The sequence below is a fragment of the Stigmatopora argus genome, chromosome 1 (genome assembly GCF_051989625.1).
Source record: "Stigmatopora argus isolate UIUO_Sarg chromosome 1, RoL_Sarg_1.0, whole genome shotgun sequence".
NCBI classification, from domain to species: domain Eukaryota; kingdom Metazoa; phylum Chordata; class Actinopteri; order Syngnathiformes; family Syngnathidae; genus Stigmatopora; species Stigmatopora argus.
This window is the reverse complement of record NC_135387.1, coordinates 30,506,321-30,522,725: the sequence shown is the minus strand read 5'-3', so window position 1 is coordinate 30,522,725 and position 16,405 is coordinate 30,506,321. Positions and strand designations below refer to the sequence as shown.

The following is a 16,405-nucleotide window of genomic DNA, read 5'->3' as shown; positions in this document are numbered from 1 at the left end:
AAAACTACATCTAGCGGCTTATTAATCCTCATTCTTTTTCATAAGTCCTAGCGACTCACTCGCCTTTGACCGAATTAGCGACATTTTTGTGTTTGTGTGTCCAGAGCATGGACGAGGACCGGCCTCAGAAGACACTCCGCAAGCCCCCCCTCAGGCAGGAGACCAACATCGCCAACTTTTCCTACCGCTTCTCCATGTACAACCTCAACGGTGAGCCCCCGCCCACTCCTGGCGCGTGACTCCGCCTCGCGGCGCTAACGACGCGGCGTCTCCCGACCCCGACAGAGGCCCTGAACCAAGGCGACGCCGTGGACCTGGACGCCCTGATGGCCGACCTGTGTACCATCGAACAGGAACTGAGCACCATTTCCAAGCCCAATTCTCGCGCTTCCGGCAAGCGCGCCGCCGGGGGGCGTGGCGGCGCCAAGCACCCGGCCGCCGGGGGTGGCGGCAGCAGCGGAGGTAGGCCTAGAAGACTGGGGGAGTCGGATTTTAAAGGGTTTAGTTGGTGGTTGTGTGAGGACCTTAGAACCAATTAGAGAATTTACATATAAAGTACACCTCTACTTACAAATGCCTCTTCGTAACAACGTTTCAGGTTACATTTTTTTTTCTATGCAAATGAGTGAGTGGAGATACGAAAAAGATCCAAGTGACAAAATCCCCCAAAAAGTAAATGCATTTTCCTTATCCATTATTTTATTTTGAAAAAAAAATATTTTCAAAATAAAATAATGGATATGGAAATGCATTGACTTTTGGGGGGATTTCGAAAAAGATCCAAGTTATGAAATACCCCCCAAAAAGTCAATGCATTTCCTTATCTGTTATTTTATTTTTTATTTTATTTTCAAAATAAAATAACGGATAAGGATATACATTTACTTTTTTGGGCAGATTTCGTAACTTGGATCTTTTTCGAAATCCCCCAAAAGTAAATGCATTTCCTTATCCGTTATTTTATTTTGAAAAAAAAGTTTTTTATTTTATATTTTCAAAATAAAATAACAGATAAGGAAATGCATTGACTTGGGGGGATTTTAAAAAATATCCAAGTGACGAAATCCCCCACAAAGTCAATGCATTTCCTTATTTCCTATTTTGAAAGAAAAAAAAAATTCAAAATAAAATAATGGATAAGGAAATGCATTTCCTTATCTGTTATTTTATCTTGGAAAAAAACATTTTCAAAATAAAATAATGGATAAGGAAATGCATTGACTTTTGGGGGGATTTCGAAAAAGATCCAAGTTACGAAATCCCCCAAAAAGTCAATGCATTTCCTTATCCGTTATCTTATTTTGAAAAAAAAAGTTTTTTATTTAATATTTTCAAAATAAAATAACGAATAAGGAAATGCATTTACTTTTTGGGGGATTTCGTCACTCCAGTCACTCATTTGCATATAAAAAATGTGTAACCTGAAACATTGGTACCTAGAGGCATTTGTAAGTAGAGGTGTACTTTAATAGGGAAAAATGTAATTTTGTGGTTACGCGCTTGTAAGTAGAATTTGTAACTTGACAGGCGTCCTCCAATTTGCCAATTCTCCTCCAACAGGAAGTGCCAACAGCAGCACCCGGGCGTCTCCGGCCAACACGGTCCGCGGTGGCGGCGGCGCGGACCGGCGCCCGGCCAGGTCCGACCTTTCCCTGGACGACATCACCTCCCAGCTGGAGAAGGCCTCCCTCAGCATGGACGAGGCCGCCCGGCAGACCTCGCTGGGCGCCGCCGCCGACGCCCCGCGCCGCCCGTCATCCGCCTCGTCCGGGGACGGGCGGCGCCACCGGCGGACGGGCTCCGCCGGCGAACGGGAAGCGCCGCCGTCCCAGCGCTCCAGCGTCAACTCGGCCTCGGCGTCCAGCGTGGACTCGCTGGACATAGAGAAAGGGACGGCGGCGGCGGACGGAGACGGGGGAGGCGGACCCGGGGCTCCGAGGACCAATCAGACCAGCACCGAGGTACCGTTGACGGCCGCCGTCCCATTTTTACCTAGCAACAGGTGACATCATTGCTCGCCAATTGACAGCGACTTTCAAAATACAGTAATACGGGGGTCGGACCCCCCACCCGCAAAGTAGGGTCACCCCTATTAAAAAATATATACAGTCGTACCTCTACTTACAAAATTAAACCCTATAAAATGGGTTAAAAAGTCCCAATTTTGTATGAAAAATGCGGGGAAACACACAAAAATGAGAGAAATGATAAGAAATTGATATATTAATGTCTTACAATTAATTAAGCATATGAAAATGTGCCCTGCACCTCTTTTCGGCCATTATAGATGTAATATCAGTGTTTGTCCACCGGGTGGCGACAGGATCCCGTTCTACCAGGGCCGGAAAGCCGTCCATTTTGTAGTATATTTTAGACTTTTATGTGTGCCTAATGTGTGTGCGTGTAAAAATATGTGCCACGTTGCATTTCTAGTTTTTAATCGCTTAATAAGGGGAATTCAAAATAAAATAATGGATAAGGAAATACATTTTTACTTTTTGGGGGATTTTGTAAGTTTGATGTTTTTTATATCTCCAGTCACTTATTTGCATAGAAAAAAAAATTGTAACCTGAAACGTTCGTAAGTAGAGGTATGACTATTTTTTTAAATGAATTTTTAATTTTTAATTTATTTTTTAAATTTTGTAAAACAACATGTTTTTAAAAATTTTCAAATTATTTAAAAAAATTTCATTTTTTTGTTAAATTTGTTAATTTTTTTCTTCAGTGCTGAGTCCTAGTAGCAAGCAGGGGAAGGGGAGTGGCTTCCGCTTCCGAGTTTCAGCGTGGATTTTTACATTAAAAATCTGTGAAAGTTGAACCGTGAAATGGCGAGGGATTACTGTATAATAGGGGTGACCCTAATTGGCGATTTTTCAATTATCGCGGCCATATTTGCTCTACATTAACCCCACTATTTGAGGGATTACTGTATATTTTTTTTGCAATATATTGCCCAGCACTACTTGTGTGTGAAACAAAATCCGACCAATCGGATTTGAAGTGATGGGCGGGATTAAGCCCCTCCTAATCAGTTGATTTATTTGACTCAATCCAGTTGTTGTTGTTGTTGTTGTGCATGTTTTCACCGCCAAGCATGTGACACCAAATATATTTGCAAGTTTCGCTTTTACACGGGACAGGAAGTGGATTTGGGCCACAAAAAAATGATAAAAAATTAAAAGGTCAAAATTCCAACTTTGAAGACAAAATGATGAATTTAAAGTCAGCCCATGAAAATGTTTAACGAGTTCAAAAATAAGTCAAAATTCTGACTTTAAGGTCCGCCCCCAAAAGTTGAATTAGTTAAAAAAAAAAAAACGTTTTTAAAGTTCTTACTTTAAATTTGGTCCCCCAAAAAGTTTTTTAAAAAGCCACAATTCTGAAAAAAAGACAGTTTCAGTCAAAATTCCAATTTTAAATTTAACCCCAAAAATATTTAATGAGTTCAAAATAAGTCATCTTAAAGTCAAAATACTGACTTTAAGATCCGCCCCCTAAAGTTTAATTTGTAAAAAAGTCATCTTAAAGTAATCATTGTGATGAAAAAAAGGCCAGTTTCTGCCAAAATGTCAATTTTTACATCAAAATGCTGACTTTAAGCCCCGACCTCAGAAAGTTAAACAAGTTAATAAAAAGTCATCAGAAAATCATAATTCTGACTTTAAGGTCCGCCCCCAAAAAGCTTACTAAGTTTTTTAAAAAAGATCAAAATTCAACTTTAAATTCAGCCCAAAAAATATTTAATGAGTTCAAAATAAGTCATCTTAAAGTCCTAATACTGACTTTAAGCTCCGCCCCCAAAACTTAAATTAGTTTTAAAAAAGTCATCATAACGTCGTAATTGTGTTAAAAATGCCAGTTTCTGCAAAAATGTCAATTTTGACGTCAAAATCATGACTTCAAACGCCGCCCTCAGAAAGTTAAACAAGTTTATAAAAAGTCATCAGAAAATCATAATCCTGACTTTAAGGTCCGCCCCCAAAAAGTTTACTAAGTTTTAAAAAAATTATCAAAATTCAGCCCCAAAAAAATTTAATGAGTTCAAAATAAGTCCAAATACTGACTTTAAGCTCCGCCCCCAAAAGTTGAATTCTTAAAAAAAGTCATCATAAAGTTTTTAAAGTCAAAATTCTTGAAAAAAAGTTTAATAAGTTTTTAAAAAGTTTTTAAGGTCCAAATCCTGACTTTAAGCTCCGCCCCCAAAACTTGAATTCGTTAAGTCGTCATAAAGTCATAATTGTGATTTTATTAAAGCCAGTTTCTGCCAAAATGTCAATTTTGACGTCAAAATGCTGACTTTAAAGTCATTTTCCAAGAAAAACATCCAATTTGAACTAAAAAGTGGCCCTCATGGTCTTCCGTCCTTTTTCCCAGCGAGCCCTCGCAGGCCGACGCCCCTTTTTGGCGGCGGCGGCTCGCCAAAAACGCTCGCCGACCTTGCATGTGTTTGCATTTTTATTTCTTTATTTCTTTTCCCTTCCCGTCCGTCTTCACCCATTTTCTTTCAACATAACCCGTCTACCCACCCACACACGAACACCCGCCCATTTTCAGCATGCCACGCCCACTCCACGACAGGCTCGCCGCCACCTCGACTTCGCCTCGCCGGAGAGCGAAGTGGATCGGGCCACCGTAAGTGCACGTCTACGATCTTTTCTTCGCCGCCATGTTTCATATTTTTGGCCAAAAAAAATGGAATTTCCCTTCAAATTTTTGGCCAAATTTGGGGTGCGTTTTTTTTCCACCCGAATTCCGCCGGAAAGCCATTTTTGACCTCGACTAACACCCGGAAAATGTGCCGGATTTCAACTGCGCTTTTGTTTTTTCTCACCCTCAAGCACTCGTATCTGGACCAAGAAACTTCTCTTATTTTGAAAAGCATAGCAGGAAAGCCTTCTCACCTCCTGACCAAGGTGCGCTTATTTTTGTTGTTTTTTTGTTGTTGTTTTTTCTTCTTCTACCGCCACACCCATTTATCGCTCACCCTTTTTTGCTGCCCTGCACGCTTCACAATCACATTGCACTTTTATAGCGTAGCGTACGGTAATAATGGGGTTGCCGAGCAACTCAAACTTTTACAAAGGATCAAAGTGTCCCAATTTTGGATGTTTGGTGTAAAAACCATGAAGGAAAATGCTAAGAAACCGGTTTATGAATGTATTGAATGTCGCTTCCTGTTCCTGTAACCCAAAATCAACAGGATGTCAACCTTTGAAATGCCCTAAAATTAACAGGAAGTGACGTAAAATCAGCAGGAAATGTCTGGAAATGGCAAAAAACAACAGGAAGTAAGTGAGGAAAAATTAACAGGAAGTGACTAAAAATTAGCAGGAAATGTCCTGAAATTCCCCAGAATCAACAGGAAGTGAGGAAAAGTAAACAGGAGGTGCCCCAAAATCAGCAAGGAATGTCCTGACATAACCCCAAAATCAACAGGAAGTGCCCAAAAATCAGCAGGAAATGTCCTGAAATGCCCCCAAATCAATAGGAAGTGCCCAAAACAGCAGGAAATGCCCCAAAATCGACATGAAGTGCCCAAAAATCCACAGGAAATGTCCTATAATGCCAAAAGCCAACAGCAAGTGAACAAAATCAGCAGGAAATGCCCCAAAATCAACAGGAAGTGGCCAAAAATCCACAGAAAATGTCCTGAAATACCCCAAAATCAACCGGAAGTAAACAGAATACCAAAATAAATCTCCTAAAATGCCAAAAGCCAACAGGAAGTGAGCAAATTCAGCAAGAAATTTCCTGAAATGTCCCAAAATGAATACAAAGTGGCCCAAAATCAGCAGGAAATGTCCTGAAATGCCCCCAAATCAACAAGAAGTGCCCAAAACAGCAGGAAATGCCCCAAAATCAACATGAAGTGCCCAAAAATCCACAGGAAATGTCCTAAAAAGCCAAAAGCCAACAGCAAGTGAACAAAATCAGCAGGAAATGCCCCAAAATAAACAGGAAGTGGCCAAAAATACACAGAAAATGTCCTGAAATACCCCAAAATCAACAGGAAGTGCCCAAAATTCAAAAGGAAATGTCCTAAAATGCCAAAAGCCAACAGGAAGTGAGCAAACTCAGCAAGAAAATGTCCTCAAATGCCCCAAAATCAACAGGAAGTACCCAAAATACAAAAGTAAATGTCCTAAAATGCCAAAAGCCAACAGGAAGTGAGCAAAATCAGCAAGAAAATGTCCTGAAATACCCCAAAATCAACAGGAAGTGACAAAAAACATCAGGAAATGCCCTAAAATAAACCCATGGCCTGCCATTGACCGCCATAGATGTCCAATCCATTCGAAGCGGGAGGGCCGGCTCCGAAGGGGAGCGTTAGGCTTAGCCACGGACCCTTGAAATATGCCGCCCTTTCCCCCAATTCTCCATCCTTGTCTTGACGGGTTAGCGCCGGGGGCCATCCCGGTCACGCTTCCCCCGCCCCCCTCGCCCCATTGGTCGAAAAAAACAGACCGCGGAAAGGGGAAAAAGTCGCCGCTATTCCGCGGGTGTCCCTCAGTCGGGATCTCGCCGGGGAGTGAGAGAGCGCCTTTGAAGGTTGCGAGGGGGGGAGGGGCTTACACCATTCACTCGTCTTAGCGTTCATTTTCCGCGCTGGCCCCGTACCGCTTCGTTACGCTTTTCGAATCGATGATATTTTCTCGATTATTCGGGTGGATTTCCGACAAGTTGGAGGGTTTTTTCTTGTGTTTGTTGGCGGGGTGCCGGGGCTTTGTCTTTGTCAACCCGGGTATTGTTTGGACTGTCGTCGCGTGAGGCGTCAAAGCTGGTTTTGGGAATTCGGGGGGGGGGCGGAGATTCGATGGCGGCGGCGGCGGCGGCGGGGATTTCCCATCGATAATTTGAGGAGACGATTCGTCGGAACGGGGGTGATGGCGTCGTGTTGGAGAGGGCGGGTGAGTAGAAATATTTTTATTCTCGTTTCGGGAAGCAAAAATGAGACTTGTTTGGTTCCGGTTTTTGTGGGGGTTGGCAAAAAATGGGGGATGAAGCGTATCCGGTTTCCTGAATTAACGTTGACGATAACTGATCAAAAACTAGCCTAGATTTATTGATATGAAAAATTGATTCTGCAATATTTTCGGAACGGTTGAAAATCGGGTCTTTGGTTGTGTGGTTTTTTGGTGGAAATTCGCGACTACTCGATTAATTTTTGGTGTTTAAAAAAAAAGGATCCTGCGATATTACCGTATTTTCTCGCATATAAGCCGCATTTGTAAGTTTAAAAAACATGATGACTGAATCAAGGGTAGGGCTTATATGCGCACAAGACTTGCTATACTCTTTTATCGTCAGTAGATGTCGGCAAAATAAGATTGACTATTACAATCATTACTGGAAGAATTAATTTCTTATGATATTAAGCCTAATAATGTGCTTTTGATTCATACAATAGTTAAAAAATATGTAAATGTATATAATAGATGCTTTAAAAAAAGTTTTTCCCTTTAAAGTAACCCAGTTGTACTCTCTATTAAAGCTTATACGCGGGAAATTGTCAAATTCGACCATTTTAAGTGTGCGGCTTATAAGTGAGAAATTGTCAAATTCGACCATTTTAAGCTAATTTTAAGGGTGCGGCTTATACGCGAGAAATTGTCAAATTCAACTATTTTAAGGCGATTTTAGGGGTGGCTTATACGTGAGAAATTGTCAAGTTCGACCATTTAAGGCAATTTTAATGGTGCTATACGTGAGAAATTGTCAAATTCGACCATTTTAAGTCAATTTTAGGGGTGCGGCTTATATGCGATAAATTGTCAAATTCCACCATTTTAAGGCAATTTAGGGGTGCGGCTTATACGCAAGAAATTGTCAAATTAGGCAATTTTAAGGGTGTGGCTTATATGTGAGAAAATACGGCCTGTCTGGCTGTTCTTGTAGCGAATCAAAATCCGTCTGAATCGATCTTTTTTGTGTTTTGTGTGGAAATAAACAATAGCTTACTGCACTTCCACTCCCATCCACTAGTTGGCAGCACCCAAATAGATGCAATAGTGTACTTTTTTTCCCCAAAGTGATACACAAAAAATGGCCATCATATCGTTTGTCGAAGGAGAGTTGAGTGTCTCCGATTTTCAAATATATATATAATATATAAATAATAAAGAGAGGAAGTCCATTTATATGAAATAAAAAATAAGCTACTGGGCTTTTTTCTAATGTTTTTTTTTCTTCCTTGCAAAATCTGTTCACGTTTAGCAAAATTGAAAAAAAGGAGGTCACGGGTCGCAACGAGGCCGGCGTCGGAATTAATGGGTTTTGGGTGGAAATAAATAATATCTTACTGCACTTCCACTCCCGTCCACTAGTTGGCAGCACCCAGATAGATGCAATAGGGTGCTTTTTTTTTGTTTTTTCAAAGTAATACACAAAAATGGCCATCATTCGGAGAATGGCGTTTGGTGACGGAGAGTTGAGCGTCTCTATTTTTTTTTTTTACCCACAGGAGGAGCACGCCGCCAAGTTGAAGGCGGAAAAAATTCGGGTTGCACTGGAGAAAATCAAGGAGGCGCAGGTGAAGAAGGTAAGGCGTTCAAACCGTCTCTTCCCGCGGCGAGATTCGTTCGGAGGGGGAAAGTAGGTCATTGCGGCGTGCCGTGGGATTGGTGGAGGGTGGAGGGGGAGGGGCTTCGCGTCGAGGGGCTCTGATTGGGCGATGTAGATTGACAATTTTGTCTCTTTTGTCAGATAATTAGATGAGATGATTGTCGTGTGATTTTTGTCCATATTTTGTATTACATTGAATATTTTTATTGTCATTTTGCAAGTATAGTGCACAAATAATAATAACAAAAACAACCAACAAACAGACAAAGAAATAATCAATAAATTATAACAATATTTAAGGAATAAATAATTAAAAAATACCTAGTCAACAAAATAAATAAGCGGGGAAGTGCACAAATAACAACAAATACAAACAAACAGAAATAATCAATAAATCATAACAATAACACAAATAAATCATAACAATAATTTAATAATTAATAAATAATCAATGTAGAATAAATAAATAAATAATTAGTCAATATAAGTTGTCAGTAACATAAAAAGTAGGGAAGTGCACAAATAACAACAACAAACAAACCGATAAATAAATAATAACAATCTCTAATAATTACATGAACAATCAATAAATAATAACAGTAATAATAAATCATCAATAAATAAATAACTAGTCAATATAAGTAGTCAACAGAATAAATAAAGTACGGGAAATCCACAAATAACAACAAACAGACATATAAATTATAACAATAATAAATAAATGAATAATTAATCAATAATTACAGTAATAATAAATAAATAATCAACATTAGTCGTCAACAACCTAAATAAGTAGGAATGTGCACAAATAACAACAAACACAAATAAATAATAACAATAATTAATAAATCATCAGTAAACAATAACAGTAATAACACATAAACAAATAATAAATAAGTAGTCAACAACATAAGTAAGGAAGTGCACAAAGGGTCATCATTTATCATTTATAACAATAACTAATACATAGATAAGTGTTCAACATACATAATAATTAAGTGCACAAATAAGAACAAAAAAACAGATTAATAATAATCAATAATCAAATCAAAAGCCTTTATTGTCATCATACACAGAAGTATAATGAAACTGGTGGACGATGGCGATCCAAGATGGCGGCGCGCGTGCCGTGCAGCGGCTCTTTGCTCTCCAATAAAAAAAAGTAGAAGTCAATAGCAGGCGTGTCAAAATAGCGCCTAACAGAAGTGTGACTCGCCAAAGTAAATCACGTGCGTCCGCTTTTTTGAGGGTGGAAATAAAATTCTTGACGTCGTTAAGAAATCAGAGGTTGGTTTTTTATTACTAATTAGAGGAGACGCTTTTGGAAATAACATTCTTTTAAAAAACTTATTAATAAAACGTTTTATTTCCTCTTATTTTTCTGTCACTTCCTGTTGATTGTGGAGGTGCTTTTGGTTGACGTTTATTCGTGGGAAAATGGACTATGAGATAAATAATTGCACCTTTTCAGATAATTTTAGCCTAAAAAAGTTAGCTTTTGATTAAAAAAAACATAAGTTTATGTTATAAGTATTAGTAGAAGGTTTCGTAATTTTTTTTATAAGAAAAGGGGCGACTTTTATTCCAGAAAATACGGTAATACTTGTCTGAATGGGGTCAAATTCCGCAGCTTTCTCCGCTTTGACGTTCATCCAAGTTTGTCGCAAAGCCACACTGATTGGAACCCCGGATTGAAACCGGTCGGGAGGTCAAGGCAATCAGTTTTTCTTTTTTTTCGCCCCCCTCCAGTTTGTCCCGGCGACCGATCGGCCTGCCACGGAAAGCCGCTTTGGCCACGTTTAATCTTCTTTAGATGGCGAGCGGGATTACGCGGGTTGCTCTTTAAGTGCTCAGACGGCGACCGGTGCCGTTGAACTCAAATAATCAGGTCAACTTCCAAGAATGAGCGGTCGCCGCCCTTTTTTTTTTTTTTTTTGACAGCTGGTGATCCGGGTACACATGTCGGACGAGAGTTCCAAAACCATGATGGTGGACGAGAGGCAGACGGTCAGGCAGGTGCTGGACAGCCTCCTGGACAAGTCGCACTGCGGTTACAGCCCCGATTGGTCGCTGGTTGAGACCATTACCGAGCTGCAGATGGGTAAGCCCTTTGTTCCTGGCCGTTTTTCATGTTGAGATGACCATTCCTTTTCAATTGACACTCATTCGCTGACGTAAAATTGATTTTCCGAACCTCTTATCCTCATAAGGGTCGCGGGGGGTGCTGGAGCCAGGCGTGGGATACCCTAAATGGGTGGCCAGCCAATCGTGGGGCATAATGAGACAGCCAATCATGTTTAGTTTAGCAATTTAGCATACAGTTAGCCTAGCATGCATGTTTTTGGGGTTGTGGGAGGAAAGTGGAGTACCCGGAGAAAACCCACGCAAGCCCGGGGAAAAGCAAAATCCATATAGTGAGGACTGGCCTGGGCTCGAACCCACGACCCCGGAACTGCGAGGCTGACACGCTAACCACTTAACCACCGGGCTTCCTATAATTTATTTATTTTTGTCTTAAAAATATTAAGGATTATTTTTTTAATTCTTATAAATATTAAGGATTTTTTTTTAGTCTTATAAATATTAAGTATTAAATTTTTTTTTTAAAGTATTTTATAAATATGAAGGATTTTTTTTTAAATGTTTAGTTTTAATCTTCTCATTTTTTTATTTAAATACATTTACGCTAAGAAAAATAATAGTAAAAAAAAGTGTTGTTTTATTTATTTTTTTAAGTGTATTTTTTTTTTGTAAAATAAATATGTACTTTATTTTTATAGGGGAAAAACAGAAAAAGTTGCCCATATATTTCTACTTTTCACTAGATAAAACGTTAGCGATAATTATCGTGAAATCATTTTTGTCAACGATAAAAATTATAAAACTGAACTGCAATTACACCAGCCGACCACCACAGAAAATGGGGGCGCTGATGCGAGCTGAAATGTGTACTTTATTTTTATAGGGGAAAAAACAGAAAATGTTGCCCATATATTTCTACTTTTCAGTTGAATTTTAGCACAAATGCTAAAGTTGACACTAGATAAAACGATAATTAGCGTGAAATAATTTTTGTCAACGATAAAATTAAAAAACTAAACTGCAAATACACCAGCCGCCCACCACAGAAAATGGGGCGCTGTTGCAAGCTGAAATGTGTACTTTATTTTTATAGGGTAAAAATGGAAAATGTTGCCCATATATTTCTACTTTTCACCTGAATTTTAGCACAAAAGCTAAAAAGCTAAAGTTGACACTAGATAAAACGATAATTAGCAGAAGAATTTTTGTCAAGGATAAAATAAAATAAAACGAACTGCAATTACACCACCCGACCACCACAGAAAATGGGGGCGCTGTTGCGATCTGAACGCCAGCTCCATACCAACGCTCAGGAGAAGATGAGGATGATATGGGGAAAACGTTTTTAGCATGTTAGCAATAAAGGCTAACACGGAGCGTGTTAGCAACTGACTGACCAGTTCTTAGTAATAAAACCCCGCCCCCTTTTCCTGTCTTTGTCAGAACGCATTTTCGAGGACCACGAGAACCTGGTGGAGAACCTCCTCAACTGGACGCGGGACAGCCACAACAAGCTCATGTTCATCGAGCGCATCGAGAAATATGCTCTCTTCAAGAACCCTCAGGTGCGGAAAATTATGAAAATATGAACAATTATCTCTCATATCATCTCATTTTCTGAACCACTTTTTCTCATTAAGCTCGCGGGGGGTGCTGGAGCCAATCCCAGCCAAAGGCGGGGTACACCCTGAATCGTGGCCAGCCAATCGCAGGCCACAAAGACACAAACAACCAATTATATCATCGCTAGGGTCATTTTAGAATGCTAAATTAGCCTAGCATGCATGTTTTTGGAATGTGGGAGGAAACCGGAGTACCAACGCAGAACATGCAAACTCCACACAGATGGACCGACCTGGACTTGAACCCAAGACCCCAGAGTTGTGAGGCCAACACGCTAAACACTTGCTCCACCGGGCCGCAAAAACAAAAAAAAAGTGGCAACAAATTATGAAAATAGGAAAAATAATAATCTCTCCTCTCATTTTCTGGATCGCTTTTTCCTCACTAAGATCGCGGGGGTGCTGGAGCCAATCCCAGCTCATTGTCCTCCATTGTCATTTCTACACACCCAATTCAAAACTGGTATCAAATGGCCACGCCCCCCAGCCTCCAACGTCCAATCCAATTTGACATTTTCTCGCCATCGGCGTGAATCTCATTAGCGAGGCGCTAACACGTCTCCGCTCATCCCTTCCAGAACTATTTGTTGGGGCGCAAGGAGACTTCGGAAATGGCCGACAGGAACAAGGAAGCTTTGCTGGAGGTGAGACGACCAATCACGATGTTGTCGCCGGGTGGAAAAAGATTTTTTTTTTTTTGTATTTTATAAATATAAAGGATTTTTTTAAAGAATCCCTACAGTTTTAATCTTATCTCATTTTCTGATTTAAATAAATTTAATTTAAATTTAAGAAAAATAATAGTAAAAAAGTGTTCTGTTTCATTTATTTTTAGATTTTTTTTATTGTTTTTAAGTGGGTAAGTAGTATTTTTTTAGTCTTTTATAAATATAAACGATTTTTTTAAAGAATCCCTACAGTTTTAAACTTATCTCATTTTCTGATTTAAATAAATTTATGCTACGAAAAATAATAGTAAAAAAAGTGTTGTTTTATTTATTTTTAGATGTATTTATTTATTTATTTTCAAGTGGGGCAGAGTATTTTTTCAGTTAAAAAATGTGTACTATCGGGGAAAATATATTTTTACTTTTATTTAATTTTTTATTTTTTATTTTAATTTTTTTTTTTTGCTACCGTTTTTTCAGGAGTGCTTCTGCGGAGGTTCCGTGTCCGTGCCCGAGATCGAGGGGGTGCTGTGGCTCAAGGACGACGGCAAGAAGTCGTGGAAGAAGCGCTACTTCCTCCTCAGGGCTTCTGGGATCTACTACGTCCCGAAAGGCAAAGCCAAGGTGGGCGGAGTCAAATAAGGAGGCGTTTACATGTTGACGGGAAAAGACAAAAAAAATCAGGCAGCGTTTGACAAGCTGAAAACGCAAAAAAAAATGGAAAATTTTGACCACCAAAAGGGTGCCTGGCATCCCAACCAGTGGGTGGCGATGCTGCTGCAATATACCGTATTTTCTACTGTATTTGTCGCTCCAAAAAAGGATGACTGAATCCAGTGTACGGCTTATATGCGCACAAATGAGACTTGACATGCTACCCTGCCACATTTTTTGGCTTAAACTTGGTGCTGGTTACAAAAATAAAAGCGAGCATTTCCTGTGGCAGGCATCCCGAGACCTGGTGTGCTTCCTCCAACTGGACCATGTCAACGTTTACTACGGTCAAGACTATCGGAGCAAATACAAAGCGCCCACCGATTACTGCCTGGCTTTGAAGGTAAGTCAAGCACCCCTTCTACGTCCCCTTGTTAAGCGATTAAAAACCATACAAATACAACGTGGCACATAGTTTTATACACACACACAGGGCACACGTAAAAGTCTAAAATGTACTAGAAAGTGGACGCTTTCGGCCTTGGTAGAACCGACTCTTGCCGCCCCCTGGTGGACAGACACAGGTATTACATCTAATAACGGCTGTGGAGGGAGATATTTCAGCGGCGCCAGGGCATATTTTCATATGCTTTATTTATTTTTAAGACATTAATAAATCATTTCCTTATTTTCTATCATTTATGTGTGTTTTTAACATCTTTCCTACAAAATTGGGACACTTTGACCCATTTTAAATGGTTTAGTTGGTAGTTGTGTGAGGACCATGGAACCAATTTACATATAAAGTACATTTCTACTTACGAAAAAAATTCTGGACCCAATTAATTTCATAAGTAGAGGTACGACTGTATTGTCATGATTTAAGCATGATATGCACATGCGTGTCAGCCATTCACTACATTAATATAGCGCGTCAGCAAGCAATGTACCCAGACAGTCAGCGTCATGCAGTAACATCTACAGAATTGTCAAGTAGGACATATTTCTACTGTGAAAATTTCAAAAGAAAATAGCGGATACAGAAACAAATAGACGTTCTGCTGGATTTTGACACTCATATCTGGTTTTCATATCTTGGAACGGTTGTTTGCAAATCAAAGTGTTGCGTAACCTGAACATTTTGTATGTAGAGGTATTTGGAAGTAAAGTAGAGGTTTTTGGAAGTAGAGGTTATTGTAAGTAGAGGTTTTTGTAAGTAGAGGTTTTTGTAAGTAGAGGTTTTTGTAAGTAGAGGTATTTTTTTGTGAGTAGAGGTATTTATTTGTAAGTAGAGGTATTTATTTGTAAGTAGAGGTATTTATTTGTAAGTAGAGGTATTTATTTGTAAGTAGAGGTATTTGTAAGTAGAGGTATTTTGGAAGTAGAGGTATTTTGGAAGTAGAGGTATTTTGGAAGTAGAGGTATTTTGGAAGTTTAGGTATTTTGGAAGTGGAGGTATTTAGGAAGTGGAGGTATTTTGTAAGTAGAGGTATTTTGGAAGTAGAGGTATTTTGTAAGTAGAGGTATTTTGGAATTAGATGTATTTGGAAGGAGAGGTATTTGGAAGGAGAGGTATTTTGGAAGTAGAGGTTTTTGGAAGTAGAGTTATTTGTAAGTAGAGGTATTGACACTTTGACCACATTTTTCTCCTTTAACGACCCACATTTCAAACCCAAATTTTATCCGGGAGTCATTTTACCCACGCGATTGTAGCACTCGAGCTAACCGCTACCGCCGATTGTAGCATCCGCAGATCCAGAAGAAGTCGCAGTACATCAAGTATCTGTGCTGTGACGACGTCCGGACTTTGCACCAGTGGGTCAACGGAATCCGGATCGCCAAGGTGAGTCCAGTCCCCGAGATCGGACTCCCGTGTTGTCCTTTCAAAATGGCCACTGGAAGAAAAGTTCTCTTCGTGTGTAGTATGGGAAGCAGCTGTATGGGAACTACCAGGAGGCCATGAAGAGAACGGAGGCGGCTTACGATTGGTCGTCGCTGTCCACCGCCAGTATTCGGTCCGGGTCCAGTTCGGCCAGCATCCACGGTATGTCGGATTTCGTAGGAAAAACTTTGGACTACTGGGAATCCTGGAGTTCTGATCCTAGTCTGGAATTCAGACCACCAGAGACCAGAGGAAGTAACAAAATAAAAGTCATTTGTTAGATAATGGAAGCTCCTAATCTTGAGTTTCTGACGGCTTTTATTTTGTTACTTCCGGTTGTTTGAATTAGCATGTTAGCTAAATATTTAAGATTTAGATAAAGGGATTACATTTAATTTTAGGATCTTGGATTTATATTTTAGGTTGAAATTTATCATTTAGATTTAAGATTCATATTTCTGGTTGAAATCGATAATGTAAATGTACCTTTTGGATTTAAGATTCATATTTTAGGTTGAAATTATCATTTAAAGTTCTCATTTGGATTTAAGATTTATATATTAGTTTGAAATTTATCATTTAAATTTACAATTTAGTAATTTAGATTAATACTCACAATTTGGAATTAGGATTTATATTCCCGATTGAAGTCGCCCCTGAGCATTACTCCCCACAGGTTCAGCCAAAGTGTGAATTATTTTGAAAAAGATGGTTTTTAAATTCAATTTCCCCCCTCTTTCCTTACGTGTGACCCCCCAGAATCACAGTCCAATCACTCGGGCCATTCAGACAGCGGCGTGGACACGGGTTCCCACGGTCGCTCCCAGAGCGTGGTCAGCTCCATTTTCTCCGAAGCCTGGAAGAGGGGCACTCAACTGGAAGAAAACACCAAGGTACGAAACCACGCACAGGACTAGCGTAGCCCTTAGCTC

The 16,405-nt window shown here is 39.7% G+C and overlaps 1 protein-coding gene across 6 annotated transcripts in view; it reads left to right on the top strand.

The window, feature by feature from the left end:
- raph1b (Ras association (RalGDS/AF-6) and pleckstrin homology domains 1b) overlaps positions 1-16,405 on the top strand; it is a 32,202-nt gene that overhangs the window by 9,864 nt on the left and 5,933 nt on the right. For 3 of the 6 annotated variants that reach the window (XM_077616371.1, XM_077616373.1, XM_077616372.1), the window contains exons 4-17: positions 105-210; positions 286-462; positions 1,561-1,961; positions 4,558-4,635; positions 4,842-4,916; positions 8,465-8,542; positions 10,507-10,666; positions 12,091-12,212; positions 12,848-12,913; positions 13,418-13,561; positions 13,884-13,994; positions 15,336-15,434; positions 15,515-15,635; positions 16,233-16,366. In XM_077616371.1, coding sequence (XP_077472497.1) covers positions 105-210; positions 286-462; positions 1,561-1,961; positions 4,558-4,635; positions 4,842-4,916; positions 8,465-8,542; positions 10,507-10,666; positions 12,091-12,212; positions 12,848-12,913; positions 13,418-13,561; positions 13,884-13,994; positions 15,336-15,434; positions 15,515-15,635; positions 16,233-16,366 — 1,872 coding nt within the window. The other 3 variants (XM_077616374.1, XM_077616375.1, XM_077616377.1) reach the window with 3 other exon arrangements.